This window comes from Diorhabda carinulata, chromosome 1 (assembly GCF_026250575.1).
Source record: "Diorhabda carinulata isolate Delta chromosome 1, icDioCari1.1, whole genome shotgun sequence".
Lineage (NCBI taxonomy): Eukaryota > Metazoa > Arthropoda > Insecta > Coleoptera > Chrysomelidae > Diorhabda > Diorhabda carinulata.
The window spans coordinates 18,109,863-18,129,518 of NC_079460.1; the positions used below are offsets into that span (position 1 = coordinate 18,109,863).

A 19,656-nucleotide genomic window follows, 5' to 3' on the forward strand; every position below is an offset into this window, starting at 1 on the left:
CTCTCACTGTTCGATACTTGAGGCTCTGGATCAGATACAAGAAAAACTATTGAGTCAATGAATGCGACGATTATTTTTCTTGTCACTTTTTTATAGGTCCTGCTGAAGGATGCGGTGGTCTCATAAATTTGACAGATACTAAAGTCATCCAATCACCAAATTTAGCTAATTTGGATTGCGCATGGACTATTGTAGCTCCAAGGGATCACCAAATTAGTATTCAAGTTAATAATCTTGATATATCATCATCTTGCGCTGATGTATCTTCCAATATGACATGTTTTTGTACGCAACTGAATGTAAGTGAATTTAATACTAGCTTTTACCCGCGGCTTCGCTCGCATCGAATCCATTAAATAAGTATCAGAAATCATTATAATAGAAAAGAACGAACTCTGTAGCTATATTAGAACCTGAGATATAGATCTTTGAATTTAGAAAAATTGCCAAAAACCTACAAAAATCCATAACTCCACATTGAATGTCCTCGCCTAGCTCCTCTCCAATTCAACTGATTTAAGTGTTCAAAAACTCGAAAGAAAGAAGGTGTTTCAGCGAGTGTTCTTAAATCAAAACGAAGTCTCTATCTTGAATAGAACCTGAGATATTGAGGATAGAACGTGTGTATGTGAAAAGCTCCCATAAGTAAGGTACAGGGGGAAATCGCATTTGAGTATAGATTGAGAATGGTGAAAATTAGATGAAATCCGATGGTTGATGGCTGATCTGTGCATCAATACCTTTCATTGAAAAAAAAATTAAGCAAATCGGTTGGGTAGAACGCCTGAACGGACTCGGAATGGAAATCATCAACTTTTTTAATATATAAGATGATCGTCAAGCTCACAATTGGTCATTTATTATTTATTTATTTATTACCATATAAATGTACTCTATTTATATGTAAGGATAAGTACAATTAATCAAGTTGTCGGTTAACACTCACGTAATTTTTGTTCAAGATAAGAAGGCAATTTTTGTTTGCGTTATGAATACAGAATGGAAAATCCTTGTAACAATACAAAAAATGTTTCAGATACATGATAATGCAAGTCCATTGTCTGAACTAATTGAGAGATTCTGTAATCGAATAAATGGTGCAAATCCAGTACCTAGAATTCTCACGTCAGCAAATAATGGGTACATTCGATTATTACTTGGAGGGCAGAAAGAAAATGCGTTTAAAGCAACTTTAACTCCTGTCCCATGTAAGTTTTATTTTTAGTAAATAGGTAGTTCTTTCAACTAACACAATAATTACCGTCTGAGGAGGAGAATGTGTAGATTTCGAAACTCGTACAGCATCCCTGTTACCAGGGCGAACCCTGAATGAAGATAGGATTGGTGAAGAATTAAGAGTTCACATAACTCACTCAATATTTAATGCTTAACCAGATTGTACAATAGGCTAGCGGTCTCAGTCTATTCTACTTTTCAGAACCATTTCCGTTCCAAGAAAATGTTTGATTACGAATTATAACAAATATATTACAATTAAATACGGACAATTAGCCTGCTTGAGAATTGAATCAAATAAAATTATACTGTATTTGTTTAAGGATAATTATGTACTATATACCTATACATTTTTTATCGTACAATAACAAAAATCTATCAGTATTAATTTATTTTTACTTAATTTTCTCATCTTTGTTTAACGAAGAACATAAATTTGAAGATGAATATTGTTTTCTGGTAAAAATAATTATTTGATGCTAATTTCCAAGAGCAGACAGGCTATATGTGATTTGATATATCGTATTAAATCATTTCATTGTGAATTTCAGCTGTATGCGGTACGTCTATATTGACAGCTACCATGAAGAAAAAGATATTAACGTCTCCAAACTATGAAAGCGGTTCTTATCCATCCTATTTGAAATGTAGCTACTCAATTTCTCCGAATACAACTTATGAAAAAATACTCATTCATTTTATAGAGTTTAATCTAACTAACGAAGTAATTAATACTGGCCAAAGTAGACAATGTACAGGTGATTTTATTCAAATTTTCGAAGACCCAAATTCGGCTGCTGCTGCAGGGTTAGGATCAAATGCAGTTTATACTGGAAATATGAAGCAAACATCATTGGTAAGAACATTTTAAATAGTCTAATATAGGTAATCGACAGAAAAGTATGACAAAAAATATCCTTCAAACATTATTTCCCATAAAATAGGATTCAGTTATCTATATACTTACGATAATTAGGATATGGAATTAAATTTATTTTAGTGGTGAAGTAACATTCATTTTGATAGATACTTGAAAGATTAACACCTAATTCAGCTTGAAAAACATAGGCACTACATCCTGTTTTGTTTTCCTCAATTATACGTTTGCTTTATGTGATGTTACATTAATTATAGTGTAACTATTGGATAATAATAATGATATACCATGCCTGTATTAACGTACTCTTTTGGAATCCTGGAATGGACAGAACGTATACAGATGTTAACACAAACAATTATGACGAAGAACAACAACCACCATCCGAATTCATCCACTACTCGAAAAACATTCACCCGTAAATAGGGTGGAAGTGGGTTAATTGACCTTATCAACCTACACCCGCGACAGTTAACGAAGCTACAACAAAGGTTACAAAAGGTATTACACGGTAGATATTGATGCTGACCTCAACCAGCCGCATATTAACAAATAAGTTTCAAACAGGTGGCTTACTAGCTATTAGTCCAGAGACGGAAGGTTTCATGATGGCTATCCAGGATCAAGTTATTAGCACTTATAACTAAAAGAAAGAGTGATCGAAAATGATAATTTTAGACTCGATGACAATGAGTCCATTATCACCGATAAAACAGGTGACAACGTTGTGGTTAACAGAAGAGTCAATTCAGTCCTTCTCATCGATGTAGCCATACGGAACACTCACAACATTCTGAACAAATACCAGGAGAAACTGGCCAAATATGCGGATCTCGCAGTTGAGATTGAACAGATGTGGCAAAACAAACATGTAGGTATAGTCCCAGTTATTATGTCACCAAGTGGCATTGTGCCTTAGATTACCAAAAAACAACTTCGACAACATCCAGAATACTTAATTATGTGAACTGGTCAATTTATAAAATAAACAGTTTAGGAACTTAAGTATTTCGAATAATAATGAAATAAGCACACGAATCGAAGAACTAAGGATGATGAATAAAAGAAATGATTACGTGTACCTACGACACAATTCGCAATTAAGGAAAGTAGAGAAAAACGTCGGAATCTTTGAGTATAGCTGTTCATGTTTGAAGAATGTGCCACTATGTCATAATTTTGTTTCCCATGGTCTATAAAATATTTTCTTATTTTGATTTTGAATTTCTATAATATCTACAGAGGAATATATTATGGTTAGTTGACATTGTTTATGAAATAGCGAGCAAAATCTTCGAGAAATATTGAACTAGGATTAATTAATAACAGTTACTGTCAAATGTTTTGTTAAAATGCTTGTTTGTCTATATTATGTAATTATTATTATTTCTGACATCTTCACTTTTCAATGATCGATTATAATTCCGCTTCATTCCTATTTATAGAATATATTTGCTGAATTGATTCGACAAAATATTTTAATTGTTTGCATAAATCAAGTTTTCTGACTGTTTCGTTTCAGATTTATACTGATACAAGAGGACGACATCTTTTCTGTGGCGTGGATGAAATACCCTTCGACTATTATACTTCTGGAAAATCAGTTACTATCTCACTCGTAAGTAAAGGATCACTACCGAAAGGAAGAGGATTTAAACTAGAATATTCTATACCAGGTGACATAGAAAAATGAGTTTTTTGAAGTTGTACAAATCAATTAATTAATTTAATTTCAATATTACAGGATGTAATAGGAACTATACAGAACTTCAAGGAAGAATAATCAGTGGTAATTATCTAATGGACTGCTCATTTTTCATAACAGTTCCTGAGAACCGAACAATAAGTTTGTACTTTTCATCCTTCTATATATACGCCTCAAATAATTGTTCTGAAACTGGATTAGAGGTATGTAAATCAGATTCTTAATTTTGCTTACAATTAAATTTTGTGACCCAAATAACATAATAAAGTAATATATTGGAGTTCATTTTTTTGATGCAGTGAATTAGTTATATGACTTTATCATTTATGTGGAGGGTAGAGATAAGGAAAGTATCTCCTATGAGAGAAAAGTTGAAAAAGTGTCCAGCTCTATTTGATAAATAACAGTTCAGAAACTATCCAAATTGGCGTTGGTATAGATAAAGGGAATGATATGAATGTAGTAATTGTAGATGAATTGAAGTATGCCGAATTGGAAGATTCAATATTATTCAAAAGAATTATTATAAAGTTAACCCTGGTGCTAGTGTGGCGCCACGTTTCAATGGACAATTTTCCATATAAACAAATGATTTTCCTCATCTCCATAATCATTTATATCCTCTGCTTAGTACTCTATGATACAGATATCTTTTATTTCTCAAAATTCCTGAATATTTCATATATTTTTTAGATTAGAGATGGAGGTCCTTCAGAAAAGATACTTTTGACTGCGTGCGGCTATAGGATACCCGATCCCGTATTTTCATCTAAAAATCAGTTGTATTTTAAAGTATCCAATAGACGTTCTGTGCATTACGTGCGATTATTTTTGAAATATGATATTTTGTATGTTAGTACTGAAGATGGTCCTGGTTGTGGAGGAACGATTTACAATAACAAAGGAAAAGTTTACAGTCCTTTGTATCCAAACACTTTTAGAAACGATACGGTATGCACATGGGTACTAAAGCCACCTATTAATTTACACATTGCCATGAAATTCACAAGTGAGTATAAGTTAATGAGAAGAAAGAAATATTTATAAGAACAAAGCATATTTTTCTTTTTTTTTCAATTCCTCAAATAATTTTTTGTTGGGCTCAATTTTAATTTTCCAAAATCAACAAGAGATTTGTTTCTGAATATTCCACACCAAAGGCTACATATGCTTAATGCTTAATGTTGTTACGCTAAAAGTTTAAAAGAATGTATAGATATTGTCAAAGTGAATTTTTCCGTTGGTATGTCAGAGTAGATAGAATTTTAGTATTCAATTTTCCCGAAAAAACAAAAATACAGTCTTTACAATGAACTTCTTCCTAAAAATGTGCTTACAAGATAGCGAATACGGTTTTTTAGGTAGAATTAATATTAAAGCGATCCATTCAGAATAGAGAGTGATAGTGTGTGGTATGCCCTCTTTATTAGCAGTTTGGGGCAACTTGAACAGCCACATGGCCGACGACGATAGGAATTAATGCAGCCGCAGCTGGAACCACCCTTACTTACAATAATAATTTAATATATTACACCCTTACAAAGTTTGGTTCGTCGAGTCATTTTTTTTACTTTCACTAGTCAATACCACGCTACCCTCCTATAATCCACCACAATCCCAACCCTGTAGAAAAAAGCTTTCCTATATCAGAACTTTTCCTGAAAATTACATATACGGCATAAAAATGTTCTTATACCTCGCCAAAATAAGCCTCATACTCTATTTTGAATGAAAATCCTCCACCTAATATAAATCCAACGGTACCGTTTTTATTGAAAAAAGGAAAAATACATCAAAAATCCTATGGAAGGGGACGACATTTTGCTAATGTATTGAATTCTGTTTACTGAACTTTCTAAGTTGAAATTTCTGGAGCCGCTGGTGATATTCATACTGAACACACTGTTTACACTACCATCGCACCAACACTCACAATTACAATGTCCGACGTGCGTTTCGATGACACGAGTTTACGTCTCTAAGGACGATAATTTGGTTATCGAAACGCGCCTCAGACAGTGTAATTAGGAGTGTTGATCGAGTCTGTTCATTATACTGGATTGGAGTCAACGATGTTTGTTGTTTATACTGACGTATTAGCAATCAGAAATACTACTTAATAAAAAAAGGAGAGGGAATCAATGATGAGAAGGAAAAATATGCATATATAATGATACAAATTTATTGTATAGCCGATAGGTAATTTCTGAATTCAAAATAATAATTTGTTTTAGCTTTTGATATACAAGGAACTTGCGAGCAAGCAAATGTCAAAATAGAAACGGACGCAACTTCAGTAGAACTTTGTAAAAATGTGAGTTGAATCATATTTACTATAAAGTTTCAGTACATATATGAATATTTATATTTTTAGTATGTACCTGGATCAATTTTCCGATCAACAACTCTTTTAAAAATTATTTATACATCGTCTATACACAATGGTGGTACAGGATGGATAGCAAATTTCCAGGCAGTAAGTTCAGGTAAGTAACTGACAATTTATTTAAGTTTGGTCATAATTTTATTCTTATTTTTTTGTAGATGTTACAGATATAGTTTGAGATGGGAGATTTTCAGTAATATTCTTTTGTTATTTTTCGTCATGAATTTATTTGATAAATAAATAGTAAATAGACATTGCTTGAGTTTCATTTCTCTATCCTTGAAATCGTAATAAAACGGTGTACACCAACACCATTCAAACTTTAACAGTGTACCTGATCAAATATAAAAACGCAGGTGTGCAAATTGATTTTTAATTTTTAATAGCTATGGTTATAAGCGTATCTGTACAGTAGTCATTTAATGGAAACCATGAATTTTTTATAGTTAATATACAAAAACAAGATAGAAGTTTTATTAGTCTGAATCTGTTAAAGATTGAAATATGTGCATTGCTTACTGTTACATAATTTTGATTGTGTTCGCTATAATACCATCTTCGGAATGTTTAGATAAAAGGGCGTTACAGAGTTCTCATGAAAAAACACAACCAGAAAAATGGGCTGAAATGTTTTTGAACAAAAAGCAACCCGAAAAACGCCTAGATCTCGTAATGCTACTGAAAAAAATTACTTTCCAATATCTATCAGACTGTACACCAATAATATTATTTGATTCATTCACTGTGAAAAATGATAATTTATTCTTAGAAAAGTTGCTGAACAATTTCCCGCTAGCATACATAAATGGTCGAATTATGGACGATTACAACATCAAATTACACGTATCATATGAGAGAATGCAGCCAACATGCTTCAGTTATTTGTTATTCATGGAAGATGTCATGAAGTCAACAAGGGTGATCGGTGAACAAACTAAAAGTAAAGTTGTTGTGATAGCCAGATCTTCTCAGTGGAGAGTAATTGATTTTTTATCTCACGAGGAGTCGAGATATTTGGTAAATTTGTTGATAATTGTGAAATCTGAAGATTTTAGGGCTGCAGGCGAGGTAAGATACATAAATATCTAGAGGTCATCGAACACAGAATGTCTTAAAGATGAACAGAAGACTACGAGGTCTGATAATTAAGTAATGATTACCTGCCATAGCTTCCTCGTTACATTTTTTTGTCTCACTCGATTCAAAAAGCGTTCGTTTTACGACTTTCTTCATTTTGGATAACAGAAAGAAATCCCAGGGCGATAGAACAGTGGATCAAATCACAAAAATCTTTCTAAAATCTAAAAACTGCGCCACATTTAACGTGTAGTGGTAGGGTACATTGTCGTGATGTGGTGCTCAATTGTTTGCGATGCCTGGGGACACCCTGTTGACTATTTTCTATCAAATACTTTGTGATAGAGTATCTTATTCACAGTCTGTTCAGATGGGTCCAACTTTTTATGGATCATCCAGTGGCTGTCAAAGAAGCGGATGAGCATCGTTTCCACTTTCGACTTGCTTATGCGAGCTTCTTTGGTCTTGAATCTTCTTCGATTGACGTTCGTGTTCGTACTCTTGTGAAAAATTTTACGATCTATTTGGCACAGATCTTTCTCATCGTGAAATCTGTGTCTATATCTACAGTACGAGGATGATCCCAGAAGTACCTGTCTAAACAAAGAAAACACAAAAATTTTTGAACAAAATCTATTTATTTTTAAAAGTAATATCCATATAGTTCCATACACTTTCTCCAGCGATGTTCAATAAGTTTGATACACTTTTTATGATAAGAATCGTCAAGCTCCTCAAAATAGCCAATATCACTTCTTCATTGTTGGAAAATCTTTGACTATCGAGGCATTTTTTTAAGTCTGAGATCAGAAAATAATCCGAGGAAGTAAAGTTAGCGAGAAGGGTGCAAGAGATATCTATTCAAATTTTAATGCATTAATTTTGACCATTACATCTTACGCACAGCTTTCTCATGTTCAAATTTTCGGTCGACGATCATCCAGTACCGCTTAATGGATTTTCTTCAACATTTCTGGAGTCGACACTTTATTTGGTCGTTTAAACTCTGCTACCCAATATTTTACTGATGAAAACGACGGATCATAACGTCACATAACGATGACCAATTTTTTCCATATTTACAAATTCATTGAAGAGGTTCACTAATTATGGCTACCAAACAACTACTGAACAACGTGGCGTCTTCAAACTGAAACATATGCTGTACAGATTGTGTACTTTCTAGCACAGTTGTACAAAGTGCACAATGCTGGAAATAGCAGGGTTATCATATTAATTTTCAGACCTCGTATACGCCAAGGATTAGTACCTATGAGAGTTTAAAGGTACGGTTTATCTATAGTAATTAGACGACGTGTATAAGCGCTGATGTTGAGTGTTGAATTTTGCTTAATCACAAGTCAAATCAAGGCGACGCGATCCAGAACTGACTCCTTGGCAAAATAATCGCTAGCAGTTTAGTAGTTTGTAGATTTTTGTTAGATTTTGATGTTTATTTTCATACATTTGTGTAAGAAAAATGTGACAGAACAAAGGAAAACCGGCTACGATTTTCGATACAGGAAAATAAAAAGTTTATCAATGCAGTTCAAAAGCATTCGACAAAATCAAAATAATAGGGACCACGATTTGGAAAACAGATATGGCAAATACATAGAAAACAGTAGACGAACGAAATAAGAAACAAGAAAAGTATTGATGAAATTTAGTTGCATCGTCCATTATATGTCATATTTTATAGCATCCTTATTCTTTCCTAGAGAGACTCGACGACATGTTCAAATAATCGTCTTATCAGTACGACTAATTGCCATAAAGAGATCGTACCTTAAGATATAGTTTTTATTTGCTCCAGCAGTATATTCTAATCACATTTCGATCTACGCATGACTCGATTATAATTTATTACGATCACGTACCCAACAATTGCTGTTGGAACAACACATCTAATGGACCAGATCAGAAACTGAAGGTAAACAGTTTACCTTTAGTCTCTGAAGACGATAACGCGGTTATCGAAATAGCGTCAGACAGTGTAATCGTGAGTGTTGGTGTAGTGGTGGTGTAAACAGTGTATTCAGTATGAATATCGCCAAAGGTTCTAGAAATTCCAAACTATTATGAGTATTCGTGTACTGTTGTATTGACATACTAGGCTTTATTCAGCAGACTGTCTGTAACTATTTGATCATGCGTGATATGAAAGTAGTGTTCCAACAGAATCAAGTTCAACTAATGAAAAAAGTTTTATGTTCTAGCAACAAGTTGAACAGTACCAGTTCTAAAATTGCAAAAATTTGGAATCGTGTATTGTACTCTATCAGGCTGTAAAATATTTAGATGAGCTAGAGTATTTAGTCGGTAGGGGAGATGACAGTGGTCCAGTGAAACTACATCCTTCCTGTATTAAATGTGGTGTTCTAGTAACAACTGTTGGGTACGTGATCGTAAGTTTTGAACAGAGCACCCTGCTGGAACGAACCTACTATTTCGAAATTATCATGTAACGCTTTTATGTGAAACTCTGGAGCTAAAAGACTAAAAAACTATATTTTCCATCATAAACTTAAACTATTTAAATATTAAAACTTGAATTGTATAATTAGCGTTAACTATTCAACGAGTTAAAAGCATTGAACGTTATCCGCAATATTAATCTTTCTGGAAACAATTTGTGAAAACCTCTTGTTTCGGTAGAAAGGGCCAGTTTGTGGCAGATAATAACATTATCTCGACATGTCAATTCATTAACCAGCGAATTATTCCAACAATCCAGATCACACATCACACATTTTGTTTTACATTTGATGAGCAGAGTTGACTGCGATGCAAGCCTGACCGGGATTGGAGCAATCACACAATTCTCGAGTTCATACAAAATTTTGAGACAGATTCCTTTTTTGGACCCTGGTGTTTCAAAACAAGATATCTTAATTTCACCTGCAGCGATGGAATATCTAAAAAATGAAATAAATTCATCATAGTATTATTTAAGCCATCGCAACATTGAAAGCATATTCAGGCTAAAATGCTTTCAAAATATTCTGATTACGACTGAGGTAACGCCAAATACACCATCTCCACCTATAATACAGGCTCCTAACAATTATCTACTATATATACCTTTATATCTGCCTTCTTAATGGTCACTAGATTATGACTCCATTATATTGGTACGTAATGGAAAGCATTTATAAATACGTATACTATGTTATAATCATTAGGAAGATAAAATGGATTTGGTATGTGGGATCATACCCTACCAACTGTTATTAATTCGTATAGCACTCATCCACCAAAGTTATTTCACTGTAAGATTTGCCCTCACATAAGTGATTTTTGAAAACTTGGTATTTCATTTTCAAGAAACCGAAGTCATAATTGGTTGACGTTAATCCTAATAAATATCATGCCATGTTCCATTTGCTGGTGAGGATACGAGGAGTAGAGTAAATGTAATGTAACGATTGATCTAAGGGGCGGGTAGTTCTATATAGAACGAATGTGACCTCAAAATAATTGGCTCTTTATCAGTGGAGGTTATTATGAATATATTTCATGAAAGAACAGGTGAAAGAACAAATTTTGGTTTCTATTGATGCGCAACTGTTTTAAAAATAATATTGTCCCTTTGAGCTCTGTTACATTGTGATTTTTTATAGGAAAATGCTTATATCTTATACACGCATAAGTTATATGTTGACGCTTTAGCCTCCAGTAATCCTGTAGTTTTATCCAGTTATCAGGCAGCACATTTCACAAGGAATGTGGATCTGTTTCCAAAAAAGTTGAGCAATGGTTTTTCTGGCCACAGATTTATAGTTTCTATGTCAAACCAGCCTCCTTATGTTATATCGAAGTAAGTAATGTCAATAAATAATTAATTTCTCATTGCTATAAATGTAAATACCACTCTTTATCACAAACCCTAAAAAAAATGATGAATGAAAAAGTGACTAGTATGAGTCACTAGTAGATATTTATTCAGCATGGAACAAGATAGGGGACAAAAAATAGAAATTATCTACAACACTAGATAACAAAAAAATTAGTATTTTTTTCCTCATAGATAAGATAATATGATTTTTATAGAAAATATATATGAAAAAGATGAAAAAAAAATTGAATCACGTCACATTTTTGTGAGAAATAAATTTATGTTTGAAAAAAAAGTATTTATTGAACTCCAGATTTATTATCAGCGCTAATAAAACATGTTTTCTCAGACCATTTCAAATGTGTGTGTCTCTAATTAAAGACCAAAAATAGTCTGCAAGCATTGCTGGTTGCCATTTTCCTGAGTAGTGCTTTTCCAGTGTGGCGATATCTTGATGAAATCGCTCTCCATGCTCGTCACTTTAAGCGCCCATATTTTTTGAAAAAAAACTTTAGGTGGGAATCTAGAAAGTATATTTCAAGGACATATTCTGAATTTATGATTCGCATTGAGCATTTTTTTGATGAAGTCAGAATATTGAAAAGATCCGTAGTTACCAAAAAGTTTTCAGTAACTTTGACAAACGCCATGTAAGCGTACCTTTCTTTTTCATTATAGGTGGTGATGAATGCGGGATCTTCAATTAATTCTTTGACGTCAGGTCCAACAAATACACCTTCTTTTATTTTAGCATCACCAAAGAAGGAAATTTTTGTTTAAAAAATTTGAAACCACTTCCATCTTTGTCTTTTACACAATTTTTGTTTAGCTCTAATATGATGTGCAAAGGTGAATATTATCATTCAAGGTTAACTAAACTCATTTTTCCATTTTTTTGCTCAGAAACGTGATCAGTTTTTGACTGCCATATTGCTGTTACATAATGTTCATTTCTCTGTCGGCTCTTCCACTCGCATAAAAAGCAATAGTATTTCGATTACTCAGTTTGTACTTCTAAAACCAAAGCAACAGCTTTCAAATCTGCACAGATTAATAATAATTTGCTGTAAGTCTTTCTCTTCAGAGTATAAGTCGAAATATGAACTGCGACGTTTTCACAGCTATTTCTTTCGGCACACTAAACCTCTTATGAGGTCATTAAGCTCCAATTGGTTAATCAAATGCGGTGCTTGTGGACTGACAGAAGCTATAAAGTCTGTTCCAATTTCTTCGATTCCAGAACTGCTCTTAGGTTTTTGAGCACTTTTGTAGCATTATTATACAGGTCTTACACTGTTACCTTCCTTTTTTGATGACCTACACCGCTTATTTGTTGCTCTATCCACATCAGAAAATGTTACTTAACTATTGAATTTCACTTTCCTTGCAGAGGGTTGAGGACAAGTGACGGCGAAAAAATATTTGAAGGTATTGAAATACGTCTAGTTAACTTGCTATCGAAGCTTTACAATTTCACTACGGATTATAGAGAAGCAACAGAAGATACTCAAGTAGGGTATGGAATTGTTATATTTTTTGATGAATGTTTTGGACGGTGGAGAAAGTTTCTACGAAAGATTTACATTTTATTGATTTATCTACACTTCTAATAGATCATTATTGTGGACATATACTTTTCAGATCTTCAGAAGCTGTCACAAACACAATTGAAAACAACAAAGCAAATATTGGAATTGGGGGTATATATGTTACACCTGATAAAATTAGAAGAATGGGATTATCGTCATGGCATTCAAGGGATTGTGCTGCTTTTATATCATTAGCTTCGACTGCTTTACCCAGGTAAAGCATGACATAATAAGTTAAAGTGTTTAGTTCCTTTTTTTACAATAATTCTATAGGCCTGCAATGCATATCCATGAGCGCACGTATCTACTAATTATTTCAATCACACATCAGTGAAAGCAACTATTTTTTAATTAAAAATAGATATCATGCTGAAAATTACTATGGATTCGAGAAAATTCAATGATCTATAATTATGGTTTTTAATAGATAAAAAGGTATTTTTAAGGGCTGCATAAGGTTCATTTCTTTTTCATTTTTGATAGGGGATTTGAAGAAAAAATTATTCATGTTATTCATTATTTTGCAATCAGCTTTTGTTAAAGTCTACCTGAATTTACATTTTTCACGAAACAGAACCTTATTTATTGCAGATATCGTGCAATATTAGGCCCATTTAAGTGGACGGTTTGGTTGACCTTGATATTTATTTATTTGGGCGGTATATTTCCTCTTACATTTTCTGATAAATTAACACTGAAGTATTTACTGAAAAATCCAGAAGAAGTCGAAAATATGTTCTGGTATGTTTTTGGTACATTTACAAATTGTTTCACTTTCACTGGTAAAGGATCATGGAGCAAAGCGGAGAAATTCACTACAAAATTACTCATAGGTAAATAAAACCTTACAATGTATATTTACACAAATGAATGAAATTTTGGACGAATGTTTTGGTAGTTGATGTAACAGACTTCCCTATTTTGGTTATCTGAGAATTAGTTAGGTTAGATTAGGTTTTTCTTTCTAAAAATAAGACAATTGCTTACATCCCGAGCACTCGACCTTAAAATCCGGTACCTATGTATACAGCACCTTATACGGAACGGAGACTTGGACCTTTAAGGTGAACTCACTAAGTTACTTAGAGAGTTTCGAAATCTGGATCTTTGGAGGATGATGAGAATTCCCTGGACCGCTCATATCAGTAACGCAAAGAATAGGCACCGACAGGGAACTTATAGAATTAATAAAAACTTGAAAAACCTCCTATCTGGGATACATATATAGAAATGTCAAATACTGACTTGTGCAACTGATCGAAGGAAAAATTACTTTAATTAGCTTTGTTATTTTCAATTTCAAACTGCCCACACAATATTAAATAAAGTTTGAGGTTAGACAATTATTTACTTTTAGTTATGCAATTTTGATTAGTGGCAACCATAAGGCAATGGCAAGATACTTGCGTAATGTCAAGCAGCGTGCACTATTCGTCTATGTAATCTTTTGATCTTGCAAGTAATTTCATTCAATTTCTTGCATGCAGTCTTGCATAACGTCAATCTGTCTTGAAAGCGGGAAGTCAGACAAATATGTAGCCAATTTCGGTAAATTTATTTCTATGAATTAATAACAAAAACTAATTGTTGCTTCTATATAACAAAAAGATCCGAAGTAATAAAACCAATATGATTTTAAACGAAAGAAAGATATAAAGTGCTCAAAGTATTTTTAATACTGAGGGAACAATTATCACATTGTATTATATAACTATGCTGTGGTAAACAGATAGTTCGAAGCTAGCGCAAGGAGCTAGATTCGGTATTTTTAAACGAAAATGCTATTTTTAGACAGAATTGCTAGCAATAAAGCACATTTACATTCTCTTAGAGAGCCAAATGGTTTTGAAGGTCCTGAAAGTTATTAGGTGAATGTCCAAGCTAGTGAAGGAGTGCTTACAAACTCTAAAAGCTATAGATTACAGAAACAAAGTAACCCCAATATGACGATCGGACTCAATGATAAAGCAAATAGCCTTACCATAAAAGAGGCAACAATTACATATTTTGGACCAGAGCCCTTGGATGACCGAAGGATCATTGGAGTCTTACTGAAGAAACACTAATTCTAAGGCACTAATTCTAATACACTAAGACAATTCGAAAGATTCATAATAATATTAGCTAAGAAGTCTAAGGAACTTCTAGCTATGTCCAGAAAGGTTATTAAATTGGTGATCGGTCTTCTGACAGGTTACTGCCCCGTCGAATATCACCTTAAGAGGATGGAAATGGCAGTGAGCGATAAACAATCCATAGAGACATTTCAGCAAAAGGCTAAGGTACTTCGAAGTAGTACTAACACCTTGGGAAGTGGAACAGAAAATCCCCCAAAAGATAGCCTATTTTGGTAGAAGTCTACGTATTTTGGAGGTTAAAAAATGAGATGCAGAATCATAAACAAAATATAATTTCACATATAAATAGGTGCAGAGCAGTTGGATAACCTAAACGGCAATGTATCTATGTTAAATATTATTTCTATTTTAGCATTCTATTGGCTATTTACAATTATCATAACTGCTTGTTATACTGGTTCAATAATTGCATTTGTAACATTACCAGTATATCCTTCGGTAATAGATACCGCCCGTCAATTGATGAGTGGATGGTACCAGATAGGTATATTAGGTAATACGTGAATACTAAAGCAGTAAGTCCCATCTTACTCACATAAATATATTTCAGACAAAGGAGAGTGGCAATATCTGTTTCTAAATTCAACCGATGAATTATCGATTAAGTTAATGGAAAATATAGATTTAGTTCCCACTATTGAGGAAGGATTGAAAAATACTACTAAATATTCACTATGGAAGTATGCTTTTTTGGGATCTAGGGCACAATTAGATTACATAGTTAGGACCAACTTAACTACCAAGTAGGTACTAAAAAGATGATTATAGCGTCGTTTTACAAGCCGTTTTCTCGTCTAGTATTCATTTACTACTATTCTACAGTACTACCCATTGTGAAAGTCTTGGAATTACTATGATAATTTTAGGTCCTTGTTTGCTTCGTTGCTTTTTGGTTCGTGAATCCGCAATCTCGTGAAAAAATTTTAATTTAAATTTTTAGGTACTTAACACGTGAAGTCCTTTCCAAACTTAAAATACTTTCCTAAAATTGATGAATTATAGGTTCTCACTATTTTGATTGAAAAAGCTGGAGTTAGCAATATTAAATTGAAATAAGCAATATAATATACAAGTGAAATGAATATTGTTTGCACAAGTAAACATTAAATATTTTCCTGATATCGTATGTGTAGAATAAATTTTTCTAAGATACTCTTTTCCACAAAAAATAATTTGTTTCCCACGAAACGAATATTTTACAATAAATTCAATAATTGCATACAATGAAGCTTTCTCATGTACGTCTGTCAAAAATACTTTCAGTTTTTGCGGTCAATTGAAATATTCTCGTGTCACGTTATAACTCAATTTAAATTCACAATTTACAATAATCAAAACATCTTTTATATTTGATTTGCAAGCACGGAACGCTTTTACAACCAACTGATCCGTTCGAGGTACTTGGCTAGATGTACCCGCAGGCAACAATAACAAAGCAAACTGATAATTTTTATACAGAATGTGCAATTAAGTTGTATGTTGTATTGCACACTCATTACCTGAAATCTTGAAGGAAAATAATGTACGTGTAATGTATATTAGGTACATATAAACATATTCACATGTTCATTTTAAAAAACTATATCGGTATTTATTGTAGCTTTCTTGTGTATATTGTATATTTAGATCATATTTTATTGGTTTATTTATTTTATTTTATTTATTTGTGTGTTTTTTGTTATGTTTCATACATGCCTTTTAAGCCAATAGCTTGGAAGTGATTCCTTTCCACTCTTTCCTATTTTTTGCTATCGTTTTCCAGTTTTGAATACTTCTCTCTCTAAGGTTTTCCATGACCTATGGGCATGATCATTTACTTGGTCTTCGTTTTTTTTATTCCTCCTTGTTCAATGTTCATAATTTTTTTTTGTTTGTTTCGAATCTTGCATTTTCTGTAAGTGGCCCAGCCATTCTATCCTTTTGGATATTATTATTTTGCTTATTTCTGCTCCTCAAAATAAATTCAGTATTCCGTGATTTGTTCTTCTCATCCATAATTCTCTCTTCTCTTTCCTCATAGTATACTCTTGAATATTTTCCTTTCCCCATATGTCTAGCTTCTCTTCCTATGCTTTGTTAAAAGTCCACGTTTCGCCTTCGTAGCTCACTGTTGGTCTTATTGTTGTGTTATTATTGTTTTGTACAGATGTAGCTACGCCTTTTTGAAGATTGTTTTGGAACTAATATGACCTTCCGTTCTTCCAATTGTTTACTTATCCCAAGATATACATAACTTTAACCTTGTTCTAAGCTCATCACTTATCATCTCCATTCAGTTATATTGAAAAAACTTTTTGCTCCTTTTTATATTTGGTATTGTCATTATAATGAACTTCGATCTGGTTAACTCGTAGATCCACTGTCCACCGTTGCTAAAAATGCTCTGCAAATTTCATTTTTATATGGTTTTATTTGAGACAGAACAATTGTCATATTTTCGTCTGCCTTTTCTGTTTCTTTATCCTATTATCCTTCTAATCGCCTTTTGCCTAAACACTGGATTATCGGTTACAATTTCACGATTGATAAACAAGAGTTAAGTAATTGGTTCAATTACGTTTTCATACATATACTCAGAAATTGTGATTATTATAATCAACTTTAGGAGCAAACGATCAGTTATGCATATTAGCAAAGAATGTTTCATTCCATTCAGCGTTTCAATAGCCTACCCGTTAAATTCAGTTTATGGTGATACTATAAGCCGTGGAATAGAGTTAATCAAAGAATCTGGAATAATGAGCAAAATTAAAAATGATGTAGAATGGGAAATGATGAGGAGCGCCACTGGAAAATTACTTTCAGTAAGTTCAATTTCACTATTAACACTTTTGGAAAAAAACTGTCGTGAAAAATGTGGGTTTTATCAACATTTAACAAAAATAAAGATAGTAAATAGGTTCACAATCTATTTGCTTCAATGTTTCATTTTAATTTTACAGAAATAGCTGAAATAACAATTTAATCATACTCAAACATATTAATGTATTTTAGGCAAGTTCTTCTGGAAATTTGAAGACATTAAGCTATGAAGATCGAGCTCTAAATCTAGAAGACACTCAAGGCATGTTTTTACTGTTAGCAATTGGTTCTGTGATAGGTGTAGTAGCTTTAATATTTGAATGGTTTGGGGGATGTTATAAAATTTGTAGGAGAAGAACGAGAAGAGGAAGTGACGAATCCATAGAAAGTAATCCTAGAATTCATGAAAGACAAACTAGCAAAGCGAATTACTATTATCAACGTTATACCGTATTGAAGGATTCTTTTGAGGAAAATAAAAAAAGTAGAATAAATGATGAAACGTTTCAAAGTTTTGAAAGACTGAAAATCGACGAAGAATATGGAATATCAAATAATGGTGATGAATATAAAAAATATGATGAAACAATAGATAATATGATTGACGACATATTTGACAATGCTCTTAAGCACCACATAGCATTACCGGAAACAAAAGGACATTCTGCTTGATCGAAACATAATAATTATAACATTACTTTTATTGATTGCAAAAGTCTCTATTAGGATCATTTTTGTGTAGAATATAGAGTAGATAATATACTTAATTCTTAATAAAGTAGTGCAATAAATTCTTGGCATTCGTTTTAAAAATCCAGATTGTATATTTAATTAAGGCTAGGGTAGGACCTAGCAATAGAGACTTTGATAGCTGGTAGTTATTGGGCAAACATTTTATAACTATTTTCGAGTAGAATAAATATACTGATCCTACGTCTGTGGTTATTCTCCAATGTAAATAAAAGGGATAAAAATTAAAGATATTTCAGAGAAAATTGAAGATAGATAATTTTATTAGTTTTACACGCAAGTTAAATTTCAAAAGTAAAAATTTACTTTTTTAAAAAAAGATTTTATTTCAAACTAAATAATTCTGTTGGTGGTTAGAACAAAGACTGTTTTTTTCTAGAATTGTTTAACAAAAAAACAAGAATGCTGAATAAAGTAAAATGAGATATGATATAACATATGATAACAATTGTGTTAACAGGATATCTACATATGTCTTCTGATAATATAAAAAAATGTTCTCATCCACCTGAACCCAAATAAAGTGTGAACTGTCCTGTCAGCGCTTACAATGTTATTTTATAATTATGTCATCGTCTCCATATGACTCCTCTTCACGTCGTTGAAGGTACGACCTCGTAGCTTCGGCTTCAAAATGGATTGGGGTAGTTCTATTGGTTCGCCTTGTAGCTTTTTTGAACTTTCGGTTTGCTGATATATTTCTTGTACAAATATAACAACAGTAAAATTATTAAAATGAAAAATATGAATGCTGTTATTCCTAAATGACTTTGATGGACTTCTATGGGTAGCAATTTTGAAACTGGGGTTGCAGCTTGGTTGGATCGTCTAAGTGTAGATTCTTGATATCGATTTTATGATGGATTTCTAAGGGTTCTTTGAGACTTGGCCATTCTTGAGTAAATGTTTTATTCGATCCTATGCAGGCATGTTTTTGAAATGAATTTTTTTTTACCGACTTATCGCACTTCCACAGCAAATAGTTTTGCTGGGAAACTTTCACCTCCACTGCGTGTTCCTGCGTCGCGGTGGGGCTCGGACGGTTTGTATGTCCTCTGTTAGTCGCTTTTATCTGAACTCCGCTCATTAATCATTTGGCACCATTAACAAATATTTCTTCATAATGATGAGCTGCCTTTTTTGTGATTCCTTCTTTTCTGTTTTGCTCCCTACGTCTCCCTTCCCCTGCTGCATGCAGGGATGAGGAGTTCGGGTCTATCTATTATCTTCTAATGTTGTTGTGTGTTTGGACCTCTTT

General features: G+C 32.9%; 2 protein-coding genes across 2 annotated transcripts in view; both read left to right on the forward strand.

The window, feature by feature from the left end:
• The window catches only part of LOC130895398 (cubilin), a 69,632-nt gene extending 63,174 nt beyond the window's left edge, over positions 1–6,458 (forward strand). Inside the window, exons 52-60 of the mRNA XM_057802650.1 lie at positions 97–299; positions 1,037–1,208; positions 1,788–2,092; positions 3,636–3,789; positions 3,858–4,021; positions 4,512–4,827; positions 6,053–6,132; positions 6,193–6,304; positions 6,363–6,458. Coding sequence (XP_057658633.1) covers positions 97–299; positions 1,037–1,208; positions 1,788–2,092; positions 3,636–3,789; positions 3,858–4,021; positions 4,512–4,827; positions 6,053–6,132; positions 6,193–6,304; positions 6,363–6,382 — 1,526 coding nt within the window. The 3' untranslated portion in view covers positions 6,383–6,458. The remainder of the gene's footprint in view (positions 1–96; positions 300–1,036; positions 1,209–1,787; positions 2,093–3,635; positions 3,790–3,857; positions 4,022–4,511; positions 4,828–6,052; positions 6,133–6,192; positions 6,305–6,362) is intronic.
• A 250-nt stretch (positions 6,459–6,708) lies between these two features.
• On the forward strand, positions 6,709–18,320 carry LOC130894763 (ionotropic receptor 21a). The gene is made up of 9 exons (XM_057801745.1): positions 6,709–7,272; positions 10,905–11,101; positions 12,510–12,635; positions 12,761–12,922; positions 13,300–13,541; positions 15,199–15,339; positions 15,397–15,589; positions 17,452–17,650; positions 17,841–18,320. Exons 1-9 carry the CDS (start codon positions 6,709–6,711, stop codon positions 18,318–18,320), a joined length of 2,304 nt encoding a protein of 767 aa, XP_057657728.1.
• The last annotated feature ends 1,336 nt before the right edge of the window (positions 18,321–19,656 follow it).

Excerpts from the sequence above, each read along its gene's own strand:
- LOC130894763 (XM_057801745.1), top strand. The coding sequence starts at position 6,709 with ATGTGCATTGCTTACTGTTACATAATTTTGATTGTGTTCGCTATAATA. Across the intron at positions 13,542-15,198 it reads CACTACAAAATTACTCATAG|CATTCTATTGGCTATTTACA; the intron begins GTAAATAAAACC and ends TTTCTATTTTAG. Across the intron at positions 15,590-17,451 it reads AGGACCAACTTAACTACCAA|GAGCAAACGATCAGTTATGC; the intron begins GTAGGTACTAAA and ends AATCAACTTTAG.